General features: G+C 42.1%; 1 protein-coding gene across 4 annotated transcripts; it reads left to right on the top strand.

Annotated features, from left to right (window-relative positions):
* Window positions 1-1,334: 1,334 nt before the first annotated feature.
* On the top strand, window positions 1,335-21,434 carry CDV3 (CDV3 homolog). Of its 4 annotated transcripts, XM_065398720.1 has the most exons (6): window positions 1,335-1,939; window positions 4,469-4,548; window positions 9,598-9,734; window positions 11,679-11,838; window positions 13,095-13,144; window positions 20,768-20,809. In XM_065398720.1, exons 1-6 carry the CDS (start codon window positions 1,733-1,735, stop codon window positions 20,770-20,772), a joined length of 639 nt encoding a protein of 212 aa, XP_065254792.1. In that variant the 5' UTR covers window positions 1,335-1,732; the 3' UTR covers window positions 20,773-20,809. The 4 variants fall into 4 exon arrangements, with proteins under 4 accessions (XP_065254792.1, XP_065254793.1, XP_065254794.1 ...); XM_065398721.1 differs by lacking the exon at window positions 13,095-13,144 and having other exon boundaries at window positions 20,768-21,434; XM_065398722.1 differs by lacking the exons at window positions 13,095-13,144; window positions 20,768-20,809 and adding an exon at window positions 13,529-15,495.
* The last annotated feature ends 419 nt before the right edge of the window (window positions 21,435-21,853 follow it).

Genomic DNA, 21,853 nt, shown 5'->3' with positions numbered 1-21,853 from the left:
ATCAATATTTGTTTTAGTGTAGTGAGAATTCTTCTGTTAGAAATCGGTGGGATACTTATTAAAATGTTTGTTTGAAGAGGAGAAAGCACAGTGGGGATATTTTTGCCTGTGTATACAGAAAGTGGAAGACCTTGCCTGCATGTGATCCTGATCAGAACTTGGATAAATAAACGTATTTCAAGAAAGCAATCTTATTGCCAACAAAGTAAAAATTAGTTCTTAAGGAGAACTGAATGCTTCAGGCTGTCGCTAATGATCAATTAGCCTTTCACCTGTATGTCAGCAGTGCGAATCTAGCCCAGCCAATTGAGGAACTAACAGTTGTTCCCACCCAACAGATCCCTTTGGGGTTCCCACACAAAGCCTTCGGTGGGTCTGTTCCAGCTCCCATATCACACACGTTCCACATTTTTCACTAATTGGCAGACTCAGCCCAGAGAAGCCAAAACCTGCATGAGTCAGGCAGAAGTGAACGCGCCTTGTTGCTCCTAGATAAAGTCCCCACCGCACCCAGATCAAGGCTAGCACGTGGCGGCAGAACGTGGTGTGGGAAACATGCCTTCTCAGTTCTCACTGCGCTCTAGATAATAGAGAGGGCTTTATTCAGCAGGGCGGGCCCAGCACTCAAGCCACATGGCTTCTGTGCTAAACTGCAGCTAGGCCATAGGAGCGAGGAGGCGGGTGAGAATCTCTTTTGTTAGCCCCACTCCTGTTGGTGAGCGAGACGCGCTTCCAGCACCAGAGCTCCTACTCGGGTTACATGCAAAGCAGGTACACACGCACCACAGGCTCATTCACTCATTTGCATCACCCTTGCACACAGAGCTACCCGGAACGGGGACGCTATGACGCTCCTCCTCTCCCCCCCCTCTCCGGGAACGACGCCCATCCCCCAGCTCCAAAGACTGCGGGCGGGCGCCAGCTGCCGCGCTAACTGCGCCCTGCTCACAGGCCGGGGAGTGTCTTGCGCTCTACCTCGCGCACGGCCCTCCCACCAGACGCGCGGGAACAAGGGGCTGCGGCGAAAACGGCTCCGCAACCTACGTTCCCTGTGTGGCCACCTCAAGCTCCGCTCCCCTAGTCATCCACCCCTTCTGCGTTTGCTTGCGCGCATGTGCTATTCTCAAAAAAATTGTAACTCAACCAACCTTGCCTGCGCTATGTTCTGTGCTGGACCAGTCGCTTCCTACGTAGACGGCACGCAATTTGACGCATCGACGTCAGCACCCCACCCCAGAGGTTTTCTATTGGCCCAGAGGAGCAACCTTCTCCTCAGCCCATTGGTCAGCGCTGTTAGGCGCATGCGCCTGTCGCAATATTACCCATTTGCGGGAGCGCCTAGCAAGTTAGCATAGCTCGCCTTTTTTCTCCTCTGCCTTCCTACCCCCCCCCTTCACGCTTTCTCCTCCCTCCCAGTTCCTGGCTGTGTCAAGCGGCGGCCGCCACCACCAACGTGGAGAGCAGAAAGCTGCCTCCGAACGTTGGGGTGGCTTCGAACGGGCTCCTCGAGCCAAGGCGCGAGCGGTGACCGTTGGACGGTACCAATTGCCTTTCGTCGAGGAGAGACACCCCGCCGGGCGGTACCGATTGAGACAACCCCGCACCTGTTGGTTCTTTCTTTCAACCGCCTCCCCGCACCCACTCGGGGTTCCGGCGGCTCCCCCTCAGCGCGTCAGGCAGAGAAACGCCCGCTCGCCCGCCGCAGTCGGCTCGAACCGGAGCAGCCGCCGCCATGGCCGAGACCGAGGAGAGGAGCCTAGACGACTTCTTCGCCAAGAGGGACAAGAAGAAGCGGCGGGAGAAAGGGAGCCGGGGAGCCGCTGCTGCCGCCGCATCCTCGGCCTCCTCCGCCTCCAGCGCGCCGGGGGGAGCTCGGCCGGCCGAGGGGGGCTCTGGGGCCGCCGCCAGCACCGCCTCCTCCGCCAGGGCGGCGGTTAAGGTGCGATTGGAGGGGGGGTTACGGTATTGGGGCGCGTCGCGCCCTGGAGTGTGTGTGTTGGGGGGCGTTGGGGGAAGGAGGAGGGACTCGGCTCTCCCGGGCTACGCCAGCGCTTTGCAGGGAGCTCAGGACGCGCCCCCGGCGGCTTCCTTTGGGCGGCGGCGGCTTCCTGCCGGCAGAGGGCGGCGCTGCGGAGCTGGCCAGGCCTCCGAGCTCGGCCCCGGCTGGGTGGGGGCCCTTTCCCAGGCCCTGATCAGGCAGCGAGCCCTGTGCGGTGGCTGCCGCGGCCAACGGGGGGCGAACCAGTGGATGTCTGGTGTCTCTGGGCCGCCCCGCACGTGCTGGGCCCTGAGCGCTTGTCCGCTCTCGCGAGGCAGTTTCTGCTTCGGGGGGATCTGCTAGAGCTGTGGGGCTGGACACGCCGAAAGCGGCCCCAGATCATACCGCTAAGGGGGGTGGGAGGAGACTAATACCGTTAAACTGGGGGTGTTAGCTGCAGCAGATGCATCTCATAGAAATGTAATGGCAGGAAAATGACCAAGCCAGGCTTTTGCTGCAGGCACATGATCCTGCTTTAATGTGCAAATGCTTCAAGCCGGTCTAATATCTTTATACTTACACTTGGAAAACACAAATTGTGTAGAAGACACCGTTTGCAACCCAGAAGCTTAATATATCTATTCATAAATAAGTACATGTATGCTGGGCAGCATTTGGCTGACCTAATGTGATTTAGTAGTTGGAAATAAGGAGGATCCATCACCATGTGACTAGCTAGCCTTCTAGAAACTCCAGCAAGTGTACCACGTGGCTCCCTAGAGCTGTGGCCTGTGGACCTCTGAACCAGAAGGGACCCATTTCTATGTGCACTAAATCCTTTGTATCTCTGCCAATGAAGGCATTGATTGCTGATAGCTTTTGTGAATGTAGGGAAGCCGTGTAGTGAAAAGGATAGCATGCAAGAGAAAACACACAAATTGCTGTAATAGGTTAGACCACTGTTCCATGTAGTCCAATATCCTGCCTCTGACAGTAGGCGATTCCAGATGCTTCAGAGGAAGCTTTGATAAACCATCCTCTAGAATAACTTCCCCACAGGGAAGTTTCTGCCATAATGCAGATTAGTTAGAGGTTGAGGGTATGGGAATCTGAGACCTAAGTTACATTTCTAACTTGCCCAGGGTTAGTGATCAAGTCACTTAACATTTCAGTCCACATTCCTAAAATAGAGATAATAGTTAATTACTTTAGGCTTGTTTAAATAGAACACAAAAAAGCTAATAAAATGGAAAATAAAACTTAGGAAAATCTTTTAATTTAGAAAATACTGATTGGCAAGTTTGCCATTAGAAGGTAATCTAAGAAATCTTAAATGCTTCAGATGGAGAGTAGCCTTCTTAATGAAGGAATAAAGTCTCTAGGCAACCCTCCCAGTAACATGAAGTCATTTGCTATTAATATTGCTACTTTAAACCAGGTCTTGGCAAACAGATATTAGCTTAGCAGAGATAGATGTAAATGATAAGGGAAGGGTCCTGGGATAATGCTCTGATAAAAGAAGCTAAGCCCTATGCCTCTTCAGCTGTTGGGGGAAAAACAAGGGTGATGTTACAGACCCTGCATATGAGGTGTTAATCTTTCATATCAGTTTCAAGGAGTTTGAAGTCATCCTCCTTCCCAAAAAACACTGGGAAGGATGAGACCTGTTCTCTGTTTCAGCCTTTTGGATGCTGTGGAGGTGGGGTGGGGTCTCTTTCTCTCCCTCTCTTGTCCTACTCTTTAATAGTGGCAGAGCTTACTAGTACTGCTGCTTGTAATTTTTTCAAGGAGCAGGGTAAAACTAACATGAGTTTCACTGCCGTTCATGGGGTTCTGAACGGAAGCTATAAAAGTAACCAGAATCTTAAATTTAACTCTTCAACTTGGCAAAATTATGGTCAACAGCAGAGGCAGTGCAAGTGTTTGTAGTCGGGAGGGACAACATTGCATGACTTGCCAGTGTGAAACACATATAAGGTAATTTTTGTAACCATAGGGAAAAACTAACTTATTTTAAAAAAATTCATCCTATTTGCACCCTATATGTATTTTACCAAGCCATGCCTTATACAGCATTTAAAATGCAAAAGAACCTTAAGTCATATTCTGGATCTAGTTAAAAGTTAATCCTCAATCACAACACTTTATGTTGAAATTGGCGTCTTCATGGGTAATTTGATTTGTATGATCTCACTTTTAATTGAGAATCTCCAAATATATTAAAAAACACATCCATCATGAACAGCATGAAAGTAGCTAAATGTACTAATGCTGTATTGTATCTCTTGTCCTGAATCCCAACAGACTATTTTAATATGTGTAACTACTAAGTTCAGGTGACAAAGTAGATGAATAGGAAACTTTAAAAATGAGTTGCCTTTCCATACCTTTTTGGCACACTGGTGCTGTAGTTTCTGTACTACTTGCACTTTCAGTTCTCTCATGGTGTGGAAGTGGTAACAAGCTTGTAAAAAAATTATTTTTGTACAGGAAGAGGATGAATGGAAGGAATTCGAGCAAAAAGAAGAGATTGACTACAGTGGGCTCAGAGTTCATTCCATGCAAATAAGGTACCACTTCCCCCCCCCCCCATCTATTACTAAAAATAGCTTTGCTTCTAGATCTAGTTCTGCAGAATCTGGTTTAACAAAAGGTTTGTAATACATTGTAGCCAACAATTCTATGCAGGCAAAAGTGAATTTGGATTTTGAATCTATATCTATATATTTTAAAAAATTTCATCCTAGTTTGCACCCTATATGGAAATCCAGTTTCAGTAAGGAGACCCTGAGATCACTTTGTCTCATGTACTGAGGCAATTTTGAGTTCTCATATTCAAGGTGGTGTATCTGTAACCCAGTCCACTCTTCAGCCTTATTTCCAAGATTCTCTTCTTGGGGTTTCCAGCTCCACACAAAGCTTTGCTTTTTGGCACAACAGTAGTACTAAAGGGATTGTGGCGCCAGAATATTGATCGTCTTAGGTTCAGACCTTAGAGAAGAAAGACTTCTTCACATTCTCCTACATAGACCATACCTTAGAGCTTTCTTGGAGGGAAAAATCAGGACAGTCAGACCATCCAGTTTCTTCAGTCACTTCAGCCCCACCACAGAAGTAACTGAATCCATTCACTCCACAATCCACTCACCTTCTTGGTGTGATAAGAGTCCTCGGCCTAAACATTGTCACCCTGAAGAGAGGAAATAATACAACCACTGGCTTGTTGGGTATTGTCCAATAAGGACTCTTCAAGCCACTTTCTTCTGAGGCTATGGGGCATGCTAGTGTCCTCTGTCAGGGACTCCCATGATTTAATTGCAAAAACTTCTCATTTTTGTGTCCACTCTTGTCCATTATCCAGCAGATCCCTCCTGTGATCATCTGTTAACTGACTCCAGACCAGGCTACTTGGGTAATTCCTGGCCTAGGATACCAGCCTAGTTTGAGGGAATAGGGGAAGGGTGGGGGTGGTATGACCACAATTGTACTGAGCACATGGTATAATCATTTGTTGAACATAAATGACATTAACTGGGTGACTTGATTTTTCAGCTGAATACCCTAAAAACTCAACACACTTATTCTGAACAACACTATGGCCATGACTTGCGTGAACAGTCAAGTGGGCGCTATCAGTCCTTTTCTTAAAGGAAGCCAACTCCTGGTCTGTGATCCTGTCCACAAGATCTCCACACTATCACAATGGAACACAGTAGATCAGAGGTCCCCAACGCAGTGCCCGTGGGCGCCATGGCATCCGTGGGCGCTAGCCTACTGGCCGCCGGAAAAGCAGATGCTGAAATGACACAGAGAAGCGGCAACGTCAAGAAGCGCTACCGCCGAAATGCTGCCGAATTTCAGCGGCATTTCAGCAGCGACGCCTCTTAATGCTGCCGCTTCACGGTGGCATTTCGGCAGCTGCTTGTCCGGTGGCCACGGTCCTCAGCGGCTAGTCGTCCGGCACCCGCCCCACGGAAAAAGTTGGGGACCACTGCAGTAGATTATCCATGGATCTCTCTGAAGAGAGCAGTGGTTCTTAACCTGTGGCCCAATTAGTACACAGCTGTGGCCCATGTGACATCCTCAGGGCTGTATAGGTAGTGTGTGTGTGTGTGTGTGTGTGTATAATATATATATATATATATATATATACACATACACACACACACACACGTCAGGTTGCAGACATTATAAATATAAATATAATGTCTGCAGCCTGACTTCCATCTACCCAACAAATTTGATGCTCCAGTAATCTGTGGCCTTTGGTCTTGAAAACCGAGATACTTGTTTTTTCCATGGAGGCCTAAACTTGCAAGTGTCTAGAGATACTTGGATGTCCAATTTGACACTTTAAAACTCACTTTTCCAGAGGGCAGGTGCTTGGAACTTTACGAAAATTAGGACCCCTTTAAAATGCCTAAATCTTGCATCAAAACTACTAAATTGCTTCTTTTTGCCTAATCTAAGTCTGATCTAATTACCATTACAAAAGGCTCATTCCTTCTTGGTCATAATGGTAGTTCCATGTTAACCAAGCAGTTTTTTGCCCTCAGAGCTGCTAGTCCTGTTGTTGTGTGCCCTTTAAGATTTCTTCACCAACCTGACCTTCCACATACCCACAAATATCACTTAGCTGTTCAGAGACTAAAGGGAAGTAACCAGTAAGGACTAGTTTAATGACCATCTCATTTCTTTTTCTGGAAAGATTTTGCTAATCAAGCTTTCATCAGAACTTGACTTGCATCTTCCAGATGTGCTTCTTTCAATGGAAAATCTCTGCAGAATGGTTTTTTCTTACCTTCAAGGAAAGAGAGCACTTCCAGAGTGCCTGTCTTGGATGCTGGAAGGGCCCCACATAATACGATGGGATTCCTGAATATGCTCCCACAAATTCTGTGTAAAATAGATCTTCAGTCCTTTAAAACCTGTTCATAAAGTACAATCCCTGTATTGAAAGCTTCTCTTTCAATTCCTAGATTTCAGTTTTTTTCCAGCTTAGTTTTTGTTTCCTATCAAGATCACTACTCACTGCCTTTACTTCAGCAAAAAGTCCTTGGTCCTGACATATAAGGTATTGTGAAACCACCCAGAGCTGTGTATAGGTGTCTTGAAGCTTTACAGTTTTGAAAACTGACACAGGCCTGAATTCTGCATTGTGACTCATTCCATGAAGTCCGTGGCTATTTTGTAAGCATAGAAGACTCAAGTTTTATGAAGAGATTTTAATCAGTGTACATGGTTCCCATCTTGAGGCTCTACTGCTATAGATACATCCCACTGTCAAAGTCCTACTCCTGAGGGAATTCTGCGCCAAAAAATTACATGTTCTGTGCACAATATTTTAAAATTCTGCATATTTTTTATCAAAATATCACAGTATAATCACACCATTTTCAATTATTTGCTGGCAAGTATTTTTAAATAAATTACCAAAATAATTGAAATGATGTGATTATATTATATTTGTGTTGTTTTGACAATTAAAATATGCAGAACTTTGCAGAATTTTAATTTTTTAAAAAAATTTGGTGCAGAATTCTCTTGGAGAACCAGGGTTATGTGTGGTGCAGTCTGGGTGCAGGCAGCTTGGTGGAGGGTCTGGGTGCAGGGGGGAATCTGGATGCACAGGGGCTCAGTGCGGGGTTCTGGGTGCAGGGGGGAATCTGGATGCACAGGGGCTCAGTGCGGGGTTCTGGGTGCAGGGGGGAATCTGGATGCACAGGGGCTGTGCGGGGTTCTGGGTGCAGGGGGGCATGAGATTCTGCAGGGGAGTCCAGGTGAAGGTGGTTAGGGCTCAGTGGGGGGGAAGGGGATGGGGAGTGGGACTCGATAGGGTGGGGGTTAGAGTGCAGCTGGTTGGGGCTCAGTGGGGTAGGGGTTTGGGTGGGGGGAGGCTCCTGATGCAGGAAATGAGGCTTGGCAGGGTGAGGGCTTGGGGGGTTCTGGGTGTTGGGGGGCTCTGATACGATTGGGGGGGGGGTGTCACTGTACAGGGAGCTGCTCTCCCTGTCTGCCCAATCCCTGTGCATCCGGATCTCTCTCTCTCTTCTTCCCCCCCACGCTGAGCCTCGACCCCTGCACCTGAAACCCAGAGCCACCGCACAGAGCTTCCTGCTGCCAGGGGAAGTTTCTGAGGCTTGATCTGACCTAGCCCTGGCTGCTCCATGCAGGGAAGGGGGAGAGGGGACTCCGTCTCTTCTCCTCCTCTCTCCTCCCCCCCCCCCCCCGAACTAATGTCCCTGTGCAACCGGGGCATCCCCAGACACCCCACCCCCGGGTGACCAGATGTCCCAATTTTAAAGGAACAGTCCTGATATTTGGGGCTTTTTTTTTTAATATGGGCTCCTATTACCCCCCACCCCATCCCGATTTTTCACACTTGCTATCTGGTCATCCTACTCCCCTCCCCCCCCAGTGATTTACCTCTTCTGCATGTACACCCACACATACACCCCAACAGACAGGTCTGAGCTGGGAGGGGTGAAGTGAGTGAGCACTTGTGCAGCTTCTCTTTGCTTCTCCACAGAAACCATTTTCTGCAAGGAAGCAAAGGGAATCTGTGGGAGGGGGTATGTTTTTCTGCCACGCTGCAGGGGCACAGAATTTCCACAGGAGTAAAGTCCAGATAACTTGCTCTTTTAAATCAATCTGTAAATCGTTTTGCTAAACTAAGTGTATCAACATCTGAAATGCTTAGCTAGTGTGGCTATTTGCTTATTTTATAACCTGACTTTACTCATTAGTTTGGATTTTCACTGACCAAAAATGAATGCTGTGAAAAATTAGTATAATGCTGATATAAAGTAAGAAAAATGACTTCACTGTTCCTTAAGTAATAGCCAAGATAAAATTTAAAATCTCCAACCAGGTTTGGCTCACAGGCATAAGGAAGGAAGTCTCATGGATTCTGCTGGCAGGAAATACAATTCTGTGACAAGTGGTATTTTAGAACGTAAGCTTTCATTTGCTGTTTCTAGCCTTATGGTTGCAGGGAATCTTAAACACTAACAGAAGATTAGGGCTTCTTGAATCTTCAGGCAGTCTGACAGTAATTCTGAGGTATAAATTGCTCCAGTCGCTACAGTGAAACTAATTCAAACCTCAAGATGGCAGTTAAATGTTGACAGCTTACTATCTGAGAAATATCCAGCTAGAATGGTGTTCGCAATCATGCACTCCCTTCTGCTCCTTTCTCCGGTGTCAGATATCTCAACACCACCTCAAATAACTGCCAAACTCCAGCTTTTCCCTAGAAAAAATTTCAGTGCCTAATTATCTTAGTACAAAAACTTTGAGCAAGATGAAATCTTAGGGACAGCATAAAACTGACCAGCTAGTACAGTATGTATATTCTGTGTCTTGAGATCTGTATTCACATTCATTTAGATAATGAAATTTCATGAATTAAAAGTGAAACTACTGCAGAAGTTGACACTGCGTATCCCAGGGCTTGATGGCTAAGTTGTTTTGCAGTTGTAGTCTAGCCACTCCAATAATGAGAAGATGGCATTGATATAAGGAAGGAACTGAAGTCTTTTTTTTCCACACACTGTATAATCTTTTTGGCAAGTGTTGAAGTCTTTTGGTTACAACATGCTAACTACTATTTCCACTAGTGAAAAAGAAGATGATGAAGGTGAAAAGAGAGAAGAACCAGGTGACAACTGGGAGGAGGCTGGTGGTGGTGTAGAGAGAGCATCTGGTCCTTGGAACAAGACAGCTCCTGTGCAAGCACCTGTTGCTGAAACTATTGGTAAGTTTTTCTTGTCTTTTTCTCTGGCATGTAAAGGCATACCAACTTTAAATCCAACTCTTAAGAAGTTGAGATAAAAGTCTCCGGTATTACTCCTGCTCCCAGAGCTCCCTGTCAATGTTTGTAGTACTAAACTCTCCTAATTACCTCTGCATGGGTCTTTTTACTCAATAGCAAACCTGTAAAACTGTCTATACAGAGAAAAATGAAACTGAGTAGACCAGGGGTAGGCAACCTATGGCATGCGTGCCAAAGGCAGCACTCAAGCTGATTTTCAGTGGCACTTACACTGCCTGGGTCCTGGCCACCGGTCCGGAGGGCGCTGCATTGTACTTTAATTTTTAAATGAAGCTTCTTAAACATTTTAAAAACCTAATTTACTTTGTTGTGATAGGAGTTAATCTTTTAGACAGAAACCTTTACATTAATAGGGTCTCCAAAAACTGAAGTGTAGATCAGTTTTAAACTTATCTTACGATACACCTTCATAAATATAGCTAATTTAACTTCCCAATGGAATATAGACTAAATTAAATACCTTTCAGGAGTGGTATGGGAGAAAATAACATCCAATTGGTATAGTTTGCAAACTTAAGCTTAGTTTCCTCACTTGATCTGTTTCCCCCCCCCCCATACCTGAAATACTGCCATGATAATTCATAATCATGTAATAAATGAGCAGAAATATTTGTAGTCATTATCTGACATTTAATGTAATGATTCTCAAACAAGATTCAATAATTAGTACATCTGTATAAACATCTACAGTCCTTCACTCTTCCCGATTATATCATGGTGAAAGGACTCTGTCTAAGTTTAGAAATTCTGTAAATTAAAACCTATAGTGCTCTTTGTTGGCATGTACCCAGGTGTTTAAGCAGACTTCAGATGGAGGCATGGAAAGAGAAGCGGATGACTAGAGGACAAACTCCTGTTTGGCTCAGTCAGATCTTTTGCAGCACTTCCATCAGAAGTTTTAAGCCAAAACCATATAGCTGTCTCAATGTGGAGAGCAACCAGTTCCCTTGAGCCTTTAAGTATACCTTGAATAGATTAAGAAGGCTTTACCAGAGGACACAAGATAGTCACCACTGAGTGTAACCAGCAGAGTTGCTGTGGATTTAAGGGTAGTAGGGGTACCTAACTCAAGCTCAGTTTTATTAACCTAAATGTGTAACTCAACCCTTAATCAGATATCCCTACTTCATTGATGCTGTTTCTCCTAGGGCCCTGATAACCTGCAGAACAGCTGAAAGGTCGTAAACTGACCACATCTAAAAACTCTTAAATACAAATACATTACTAAATGGCATCTTAAAAGAAAAAGCTAAATTATGCTTTTATTTTATGACTGATCTTATAATAAACCCTGCTTTTGGTTATCAGGAAAATTTAAAACTCTTAAGATTCTTACAGTGGGATGGATATAAGAGCTCTTGGAATTGGAAAAATCTAGTTAAACTTAATGAGGGTGGGGCACTTGATCTAGCAATGTCATGCAAGTGTATTCTTCCCTCCTTTACAAGTTTACAATAGATTACATTTCATTATTTGTTAGCAAATACTTCAGTCTGCTTTGAGGCCATAGGCAGTTTCTTTGAACTAAATTTGGAAAATATGGGGAATACAACAACTTAAAATTTAGTTAGTAATCACAAATGTTAGCAATTACTCTCAAGTTCTGTCCAGTGGCTTTTACCACCTGTGACTACGTGGTGCTGTTGTAAAACTGCACTTTAATTTAAAAAGGTCTAGTAATTAGTTGGATAATCTTGAACACTGTCACTAATGAACCGAAACTAAGATCTTAGGTATTAGATCAACTCTTAGGTTAGAATATCTGACCATTGGAAGCAGATAACAAAATAGGGCCCAAAGCCAGAGTTTAAAAATAAGGCTATACACTTTTTTTATTTGTCTAAAACTCTGCTAATAAATTCTTAGTTACAGAAACCCCTGAACCAGTGCAATCCAGTGGTGTATACCGACCGCCTGGTGCTAGGGAGACCAGGACACGGAAAGCACCACAAGGACCACCAGAGATCTATAGTGATACACAGTTTCCATCATTGCAATCCACTGCCAAGCATGCAGATAGCCGAAAGTAAGTATATTTAATCAGTTCCTCTAAGATGCCTATTTAAAATGCTTTCCCATCAGAGTCCTAACTCCTTATTTGGTGTCAGATCTTGATCTTTCCACAGAGGTCAATAAATAGCAGAAATGATTATTTGATGGGGTTGGGGTCTAAATTTTATCATTCCCCTGACTTTATGGAGACCCCCACCCCTCCCCAATGCATCTCAAAGGTCTGAGGAGTGGGACTTCTCTTAATGAGGGGAGGGCCAGACTAGGTGATTACCACTCTCCTTGGCCACCTAATCCCTACATTCAGGGATTTCCTTAAATAAAACGCTGCTGATCTTGACAGTATCGAGTTCCTTTCCATGTTAACCAGTGCTCTGTGGCAGCTGTCAGCAGGGAAGTAATAGCAACATGCTGCTTGAGCAGAGCTGTGTTATCATGGGCAACTTCAAAAGGTGTTGTGTGGAGCAAAGGGAGGAATATTGTAGACAGTGTTTCTGCAGTTATTACATTAACTGTGAGTTTGGAGGGCCCCGAGTGACTTTAAGGAGACTCCAAAGTGACATTGCCTGAGTTTCCTATCCCTCCCATAGACTCCTTCCCTGCTGAAGGGTTAAATAGACCTCTAACTCATCTGCTCTTATCACTTCTTGATGTGGCATTGATTGGAACAGCACAGTAGCATAAGCTTTCTTTCTGGTCTAGTTTGATGTCTGCCAATTGAACAAGCAGTGTTATCAAAGATGTCTTGGCTTTTCTAGGACATGAGCAGTGTTACTCTTAAAGACCAGCATGAGAAATTTTGAATTATACTTGAGTAACATACTAACTGCAACACAACTCTTTCCATATCTTCTACATGACTGTTGGTTATGTTTCATGTTGCAATGTTCAGACCTCACTGGGAGGGGAATGGGCCTCTATTTTCTATCACCTTTGAGAGAAATGCTATAGCATGATTTGAAAGTGTTAACCATATGTATTGCATTATACAGTATACCATATTGGAATGGATTTATGGAAATGAAGCCAACAATGTAATCTGAACAAATAGCACAGAAAGGGCAAGAGGTCTACTCTAGAAATAGTCTATGCAACCTTCTGTTCTCTTGGGGAATGCACGGATATCCTGTGGAATCCAACCCACTCACTTTACTCTGCATTTGTAGCGTAACTTTCTAATTTTGGTGGTTTTGGGGTGGAAATTGGCTAGGAATTTCACGATTCAGAAGCTAGTGAATAAGACAATTACTGACTACATTTATTTTCCCTTAGGGATAAAGAAATGGAGAAGAGCTTTGAAGTAGTAAGACACAAAAATAGAGGTAGGGATGAGGTCTCAAAAAACCAGGCACTTAAACTTCAGCTAGACAACCAATATGCTGTGCTTGGGGATCAGTAGAGCTGCATACACATTACAATTAAGGAATGCTTTTTTGGTAACCCTCCTACTAAGGTAACTAAACTACAGCTAACGACTATGATGAACATGCCATCTTATTTCTGCTGGATCTGCTGCGGCAAGTGCAGACTACTTTGACATAAGTGATTGCTCTCGCACTATGGAAGCATAATGTGTTACAACTTTCTTCTCCATTGGATTTGGGGGAAATTAATGTAAATGGTTGAACAAGATTCATCAGTGTTCTTTAATTACTCTGAAAAAGTATCTACAGTCAGTGGTCATTTCAAAATCTTTTTATGTTCAGATACTGAGCCTTCGTAAGGGTTGACTACCTCAGACTTGCTGCACTCATTGTGGACACCATGTGGATCACAACTTCTGGAAAAGAAGGTTACAACTGTTTTAGTGGCCATCTGAAACTTGAAACCAGCTTCTCTACTGGGTTCCTGTCAGAAATCCTGCAGAAGTCAGCCATTTGGTTCTGATTTGCTATAAATAACAAAGATTTAAGTGACCTTAATGAGAAACCTGTCTGGTGTCCCATCCTGAGGAATCCTTTCATGTGTAGCCATAGCCTACTAGAGACTTTCTGGAGCATACCACTTTCAAAAACTATCAAAGTATAGTACCGAGCTGTAGTTTGTTTACCTTTTTAGATAGAGCTGTACTGAGGTAACCGCAAAACAAAACTCATTCCAATAGAAAATTGGAGGGTGTATGGGGTGGGGATTGATTGGGCTGTTTGCATTAGCCATTTTCACAGTTGTGTTCAAGCGTTTTCTTTGTTCTACAAAAAATGCCTTCCCCGTTTCTGGTATAAAATTGCAGTATACTCGAGTAAAAATGTGAAATAAGTTAATAGTGATAAGTTTATCTTGGTTTTCATAATTGGGTCACTTCTCTTTCTCTGAGGGACTAGGACTTCAGTAGGCTTTGATTTGGTACACAGCAGAAGCCTGTGCTCCCACTCTAGTCTTCAGAACATAATTTCAAAAAATACATGCAGTATACAGGGCAGTAATAATATTAACCTCAAGATAAGTTTTTCTGTTGTAGCAAAAGTAACAGCTGTCTCCAACCAATCCTATCTTATATGGATAAGCTGGTATAAGACTCTGAAGGAAGGATAACATCAAACCTAGTGAGATTTCATTTGTTTTGGCTGCTTCAGATCACCATGTGAGCTTGCAAACTGTTCCAGGCAGAAATCCTCACTTTAAATGGCATTTTCTCAACTGCAGGAAGCCTAGTGACAATGGAAGGAGTGACAGCTTTGTTCAATTTTTGGCCAGCTCTATTGACTTAATTTAGTGGAGATAAATACAATGGCATGTGTATGCTAAAGCTGTAGGATAAATAATACCCAGTTGCTTCTATACAATGAAAGAGAACCTGACAACCACCCAAACTCCCCCCGGGCATACCATCTGTCTTTCCCCTTGCTTTGTTTAGTTTGTTTTTAGTATGCTAGTTAAGTGAGTAAGCACCTCTTTCCAAATCTAGGTTTCTCCCCGTAAATGTGAATGCCAAAAGGAGGAGCTGCAGACTTATTCCCTTGTCCACTTCATACTTGCCAATGGCAAAACAATCTTACTGATGTGATAGTACTTTACATATTGGAGACCAGGCTTGGTGGCTCATGCAGAAATTACATGGTTAGTTTCCTTTGATTTAATTGCTGATGCTCTAAAGTCTGTTTCCTTTGAAGTCCGTAAGAATCTTGCTGTTGACTTCAGTGGGATCAGGGCTTGCCCCGGTTCTCACAATGTGCTTGGTATAGAACTGGCCTTAAAGCCCTTGTAGAGTTAACTTTCTCAGTAAAATTTCCAAACTAGCTGCTATGATTAGGTAGACTGATCAAAAGACAAATTAAAAAACCTGAAGACTTTATTTTGAGAATCAAAACCACTAAAAGTAGATTTACATGGCTCAGAGTCCAATGGTATTAATGTATCTTCCCTGAAAAAATATCTGTGCCAACAAAACATTTGTTGGTTTATGTCACTAAAAGTTTAAGATGGTCCTATTTGCAGTAAAAGTGTCACTCAATCACATGGTAGAAACCTGAAATACTAAATCCTAACTTTGTTCTGACATTTTAAAGAAGGATATTGGAATTGTTAATGCACATGAATCAAGTTTTTAATATACTGTATGATGGGTAGATGAGGCTGTCCATTGTACCTTTATTTGAATTCTCAGGCATGGTTTTGGCAGTGCAAGAAAACCTGTAACATTAATAAATCTAATAAAGTGGAAATATACATGGATCCTGGAGTCAAATGTATCTTTACCTGTAGTCCTAGCCTACACCATGCAGCATTTAAATAAATGGAGGATAACTGGATAGCTTTGGGACATAATGGAGGTGTGCAGTCATTAAGTTCAAATCCAGGTCAAAAGAGCCAAAGTTACCAGCTCATGGCAATGTTTGGTACTACATAGCCTTCATATAGTGTGGTAGCTGGACTGAGGCCTCTGGATAGTATCCAATTCAAATCATCATCTGTTTTTAGCCTTAAGTGGCATTCTCAGCAGTGTCCATAGACTGAAAGGACACACAAAATGGACTAAGTCTTCACCTTAAAGGTGGGTCCTCTTCTTTGGAGTTTGCTACTCCCTATTCAGTGGATGGAAGGAGGTCTTTAAGACTACTTGTGAAAAGTCACACTTTCTTAAACACAATACATGTCATTCTAAGTTCTTGCTAGAATATCTTCACAAAACAAGGCATCTGGAATTTTTGTAGGGACTTTTCTGATTAAGCAGTGCATTTAGGGAGTTTAACAAAATCCAAATTAAGGCATGTAACTTTATTTTTTTGTTAAAGGATGATATTTAGCACCTTATTGCAATAAAACAAATATTATTTTGAATCACACTCCTTGCAGATGTAAAAATGACCTAAAAGTACAATGACCTGTCTGAAATGAGGTTCAGATTTATATGGCTGCTATATTCCACTTTAATTAAACATGCTGATAAATGTCATTTGAAAATTATGCATGAGCTCTGAAGCCTTCATTTAAAATGAAGAAAATTCTCACCTTTACAGCAGAAGTATAGTCAAAATATCAGTCAGTGGTATCTAGTTCTATGCAACTTCAAATGACTTGACTTGTGTAAACACTCATGTGGATAACATACAGATTTATGATGTAAAAGAGCATTTACCTCAATGCATGTCTTATGCAGAAAAGAGATGACACACAATTAAAAAGCCATTAGTATAAGAGAGCGTCCAATTACACTAAAATTGGTGCACAAGGGAATAGTTTAGATTTGAGTTTTTGATGGCAGCCTAAGTTTTAAGGTGAATGATAAAATTGCTAAAACTGGAAAAACTTTAGGAGGTGTGGGGAGGGAGAATGTGCTTATACTATCTCCTGGGGCTTTCTCCAAAATAGGATTTCCAAAACCTCAGCTACAGGAATATTGGCATGTATGCTAATTAATTATATCAGAAAGGTGTAGAGCAGAGTTGCTATTTAACTCAACTCTGTTACTCTAGACTTGTCTTGCTTAGTCTCAATCCAAAAGTAATGAAGCAATAGCTAAATAGTTGCCATGCATGGTATTTGATTTCTACTACTTTTTTTGTCGCCAGCTTTATCAAACTTATCCAGGGAAACTGTCATAACTTTTAAAAAAAATCTATTTTAAAATCATTCTTTTAAGTCTTCTCTAGGGTTCTCTGACTTCATGGAGGCTCATTTCATATCTGAATGCGTGGCCTTTGGTTTGTGGAAACTACTACACTTCCATATGCTGAAATTTTTAACCCATCTGATTTCCTTGGTCTGCTCTGAATTTGACAGCAACAAAGACGGCAAGACTCCTGGAGGGGAGTTTGTTTACTCTTGCTATGAAAGTCAGCATCTCTTAGACACACAGAGGAATTCTGTAGTTATGACTCTTTGCCTAAGTGCCAAAACTCGATGATAGCCGAGTCTTTCCTTGACATAACACAATTTCAGGTAATATAAACATGCTGCTAATTACACACTCAATAGCCTACATCCCTTTACCTCCTCAGTAGTGTGTGTTATTCAAAGAAATGTACTTCAGAAAATACACCTCTCTGCTTGATATGTATGATGATCCTGCTGATTTAAAAAAAATAATAATAAAAAAACCAGATGTCTTTGGCCCTTAGCAAAAGCTTTTTTTTTTTCCCCCCCCCCCCTCTCCACTGAGCACAAAAAAGAAGCATCTTCATTCTCTTGTGCAGACCTGTTGTAAGTCTAGCTAACTGCAGGATGCTCAATCTGTTTTTCCTAAATAGACTTCTAAGGTAAGACTGGGTATGGGCATTTTCATTCTAAACTCTGTTTTTGCTGAATCAGGGTTTAAGTGAGATGGTGGTAGAAAACATGCTTGTAAAATTTTAGTAATCTAAAACAGCTGTGTCTGGCACAATACTCACTTGGTAGTAATAACTGAAAAACATAGTGTTCTGTGTAGAGTTGAGTAAAAACTTTCATGGAAAATATAAGTAGAAGTTAAAAATCAAAGATCCAAGTTTAGAAGGGGAGGTGTTAGATTGGGTCAGCTTTAGCTAGGGAGAGAAGGATATTCAGTTTATATTCGATGTAAAAAATTGAGCAGAAGACACCACTCAGATACAAATTTTATATATAATATAAAATCTTCAATGTTAGTTTGGATAGAAAAGAGGTACTGCTTATTAAGGAAGTAACTTTGTTTCTCAAGCACTAATGTAGCTGTCGTATATTCAGTTTCAGACACAATGGTACAGGAACAATTTGAAAAGGGGAGGGAACAAAAATAAGGCCTGTAAGTAATGGTTAAAGTGTTGTGTACAGGATAGAAGAAGGAGGTTGTGTTGGAGGAAAAATGCAATAGCTTCCGTGCTGAAGAATGCTATAGAGCTGAAGAGGAGCAGTTCTTGTTGGTCAAAGGTGACCTACACCTAACAATTTAAATTGAAGCAAAGAAAGTTTGAAAAGCAATAGTGAGGGAAAACCTCAGAATGCAAAAAAATACATATTGGAAAATGGCCTTTAGTGAGGTTGTGGAATTGTCATCTGTACAAATCTTACAATCAAGGCTCTAAACTACCACACCTGTTTTCAGTAAATTAGGATAGTGCCAAGTTGCAAGATCCATTTATCTTGAATGAAACAATAAAATAAACTGTAAGATCTAATTAAAACAAAAATAATTTCCCCTCCAACTACTTAGATAAAAATTGTGACACTGATCCAAACTGTTGTGAAGATATCCATGTGTATTTCCTTTTTTATGAAACAGTTTCTAATAGTATGTTGAATAAATTTTTATATGCAATGGCTCAGGTACAGTATACTATATATCAAGCTTAGTGAAGTTTCAGTGGGCCGCCTAACTAGAATATGGATATTCAAGGTGGTGTACCAAAGTATTAAGTCCTCAGAAAAAGAGTGGCACATCTAGGAATTCTGACATGGAAGATCTGGTCCAAAAACAAGCAAGAACAAGAGGAAGAATGGTCAATAGTAGTTAAGGCACAGGTCTAAGAAGCAAATCTGGGTTCTATTCTCAGTTCTTTCACTGACGTGCTGTGGAACCTTAGGCAAATAATTTAACTTCACTGTTCCTCAGTTTCCCCAGCTGTAAAACAGGTCATATTTCCCTACCTCACAGGGGTGTTGTGAGGCTTAATCCATTCTTTGTAAAGTGCTTTGAGACCATTTGATGGAAGGTGCTATAGTGTGCAGAGTATACAAATGAATTAGTCCAGTGCTGTTGGTTGTTTCAGTTATAATAAAAAGATATCTGGATTAGTTTTCAGTACAGTAGTTCAATACTACTTTAGGGAAAGCTTATATCTATGAAATGTAATATACATTCTATTATATTTAAGTATTATGGGATCATGTAACTACAAACTTATAATCCATACATTCAAGGGGCATAGTTAAGGTTGTGCATTCAACCTTTAATTGGCATTTCCTGATTTTGTGTGATTAACTATGCAACCCTAACATTGTATTAACATAAGTTGTTTTGTTTTTGCATGGAATATATTTAAAATCAGTTTTGTCATTTTATAAACCCCATGATGGAAATAAACTTCTGTTCACATTGTTGTTTAATACCCATCTTTTACAATTTACAGTTTTAAAAGTTTTATTTAAATGTGAACTAGGGATGTTCACTGATGATACAAGTGTATTCACAGAGCATTTACTCGTAATGCGAGTTGGTTGCTTATAACAGGAGGTGCTCTTCTTTCCCCTCTCCTTCTTCCTCCATTATTGATCTTTCTTCCGCTTATGTATATTGCCATAATAGCCAAATGCCCATTTATGCTAGGTACTGTGGAAAAACATAAGAAGGCCTAGTTCCTGCCCTGAAAAGCTTACAAACTGATTTAAGACAAGAGGACATAACAATAGGAGGAGACAAGAGAAGGGAGGATAAATAATAGTAATAAGCCTGGTTATTTATTGTGCTTCTGTTGTTGGGAAGGTGTCTGTGAAATAGTAGTGTGGGCAGGGTGATGGGAGGACAGGTGCAAAACATACAGCTATGGGGATGAGAAGAGAAGAATGATGGAGGCAAGGGTTGGGAGGAGGAGAGCAGGAAGTATGCTACTGAACAGGTAGGATGTAAGAATAAGAGAACAGTAAATATCAACATAACTTGTCAAGTAACTGCAGCTGGAGGACTTGGAGCCCAGGGCGCAGATGTGAAGAAATGTAACTGACACAAAAAGGCTCTTGAAGTTATATCTCCTTTGATGTTGGGGATTTAAAGGTCTACCTTCAGTTCTCTTGCTGATGGTGCCCATGTATGTTGGGAGACCAGGTGGTCCTGGTAGGGGCATGCACCAGGTCTGTTTCCCCAAGCAGATGCCCTCTGGCTCTTGTGGGTGTTGAGCTGGAAAGAAACGGGGAGGAAGGTTGGCTGTCACTGCCTGGCTCCTCTGCTACTGCCATCACCTCCCTCTGCTGGTGTTTTATCATCATAGAACCCAAAAATTAGCTGTTAATGATTGAGAGAACTCTGATGTTTATTTTCCCTCTCCATGTGAGTATAGTGGTTTATTGCCATTCTCCAACAGATTTTATCAGGTATTTCAGGGGAGATTCTTGTCTGTAGCTGACCAGTGAGTCCTGAAGCATGAGTGATAACCTTTCCAATTTTTTTTATCCTAGCTAGTGTAACAGCAGATATTCTACATGAGGCAATGAGTTCTACAGATTAGAGACTGAGTTAAAAATGACCTTTCAAGGAGTGTCCTTTTTTTCCCCTTGATAAATAGCAGCGCCGCTTTACCTTGACTATCTGCTTTTCAGTTGGCGTCTCCGATCTTTATCCCACCTCTTATTTCTTTTCTCATTTCAAAACTCAATAATCCTACTCTTGCAATTCCTCCAGGTATGAAAATCTTCTTTCCCCTACATCTGATCGGTTTTTTCCTTTTCTTTCTGTGATATCTTTTGATATGGTGATGAAAACAGAGCAATGTTCGGCATGAGGACCTGTGAGAAAAATATATGCCATAATATTTTTCCATATTCTCTCTTTAATGCAGCCTAACATCTTATTCGCTTTCTTGACTGCAACTGCACATTGAGCAGAGGTCTTCATCGAGCTGTCCATGGTGATGCCTACATCGTCTCCTTGAGAGATAACAACTAATTCAGAACCCATCAATGTGTATGAATGGTTAAAATTATTTCCAGTATTCATTACATTGCATTTGTTTCTGTTGAATTGTATCTGCCTTTGTCTTGCCCAATTATAAAGTTTGTTAGTTTCTTCTGGCATTCACCATCCTCCCTAGTGTTGGCAAACCTAATAATTGTACATTGACAGCAGTTTTTGCCACCATGCTATTCACTCAGTCTTCAGCTCACAAACATATACCACCATTCTTACCAGTAATCGCCGTGGCATGCCCGTATTAGCTTCTGTTTATGTGCAGACTTGATAATTTCTTCTTGTTCTTTATTTCCTGGCTTTTATCCTTCTAAGTTATATTTTCTTACTGGTTCAATTGTGATAGCAAAGAAATCATCGAGTCACGACCTTGTCCCATCTTCCTGAATTCATATGTATATTGCAGTCTTCATTGGTTAAAATATCTTCGTGTTTTATTTTTAAACTGAAAACCAAATTCCTGATCCTGCATCTCTTTCCGAAAATGTGACTCTCATCAGAAAATTTCTTACAGATAATTTCCGTTGTGCTAGCAGCATCTCCCACACTTCTGGATATCTGGGCGCTGTTCTCTCTCTGAGGCTCATGGAAATGGATCAGTGTTTTGGCATTACATGGTCTGGCCATACCTCTCTGCTCCTGCTTGCTGCCAGATGAGTTATTCCCAAGATGTGAAATCTGCATAACATTAACAAACATTCCAGAGATGATAAAATAACTATGTACATTAGACCTAGGAAGATGGTAATGATTCCATTTAATATCTGACTGACTCATGAGCCATCCGGGGGCGTAGGATTGTGGGAGACTACTAGCAGAAAGGAAATCATCAGTAAGAAATTTTCTGTACTGCAGACCAGAGTCTCCCACAATTCTGGACATCTGGGAAATAGCAAGCAGTGAATGGAGGTAGGGAGAGTTATGAAATAAAAATTTGGTAGCAAGGAAGTGCGTGAGC

This window comes from Emys orbicularis, chromosome 2 (genome assembly GCF_028017835.1).
Source record: "Emys orbicularis isolate rEmyOrb1 chromosome 2, rEmyOrb1.hap1, whole genome shotgun sequence".
Classification (NCBI taxonomy): Eukaryota; Metazoa; Chordata; order Testudines; family Emydidae; genus Emys; species Emys orbicularis.
This window is presented reverse-complemented; position numbering and strand designations above follow the sequence as displayed.

Coding starts and splice junctions, on each gene's coding strand:
- CDV3 (XM_065398719.1), top strand. CDS start 1,733: ATGGCCGAGACCGAGGAGAGGAGCCTAGACGACTTCTTCGCCAAGAGG. Junction 4,549..9,597: donor GTTCATTCCATGCAAATAAG/GTACCACTTCCC, acceptor TATTTCCACTAG/TGAAAAAGAAGATGATGAAG. Junction 9,735..11,678: donor ACCTGTTGCTGAAACTATTG/GTAAGTTTTTCT, acceptor ATAAATTCTTAG/TTACAGAAACCCCTGAACCA.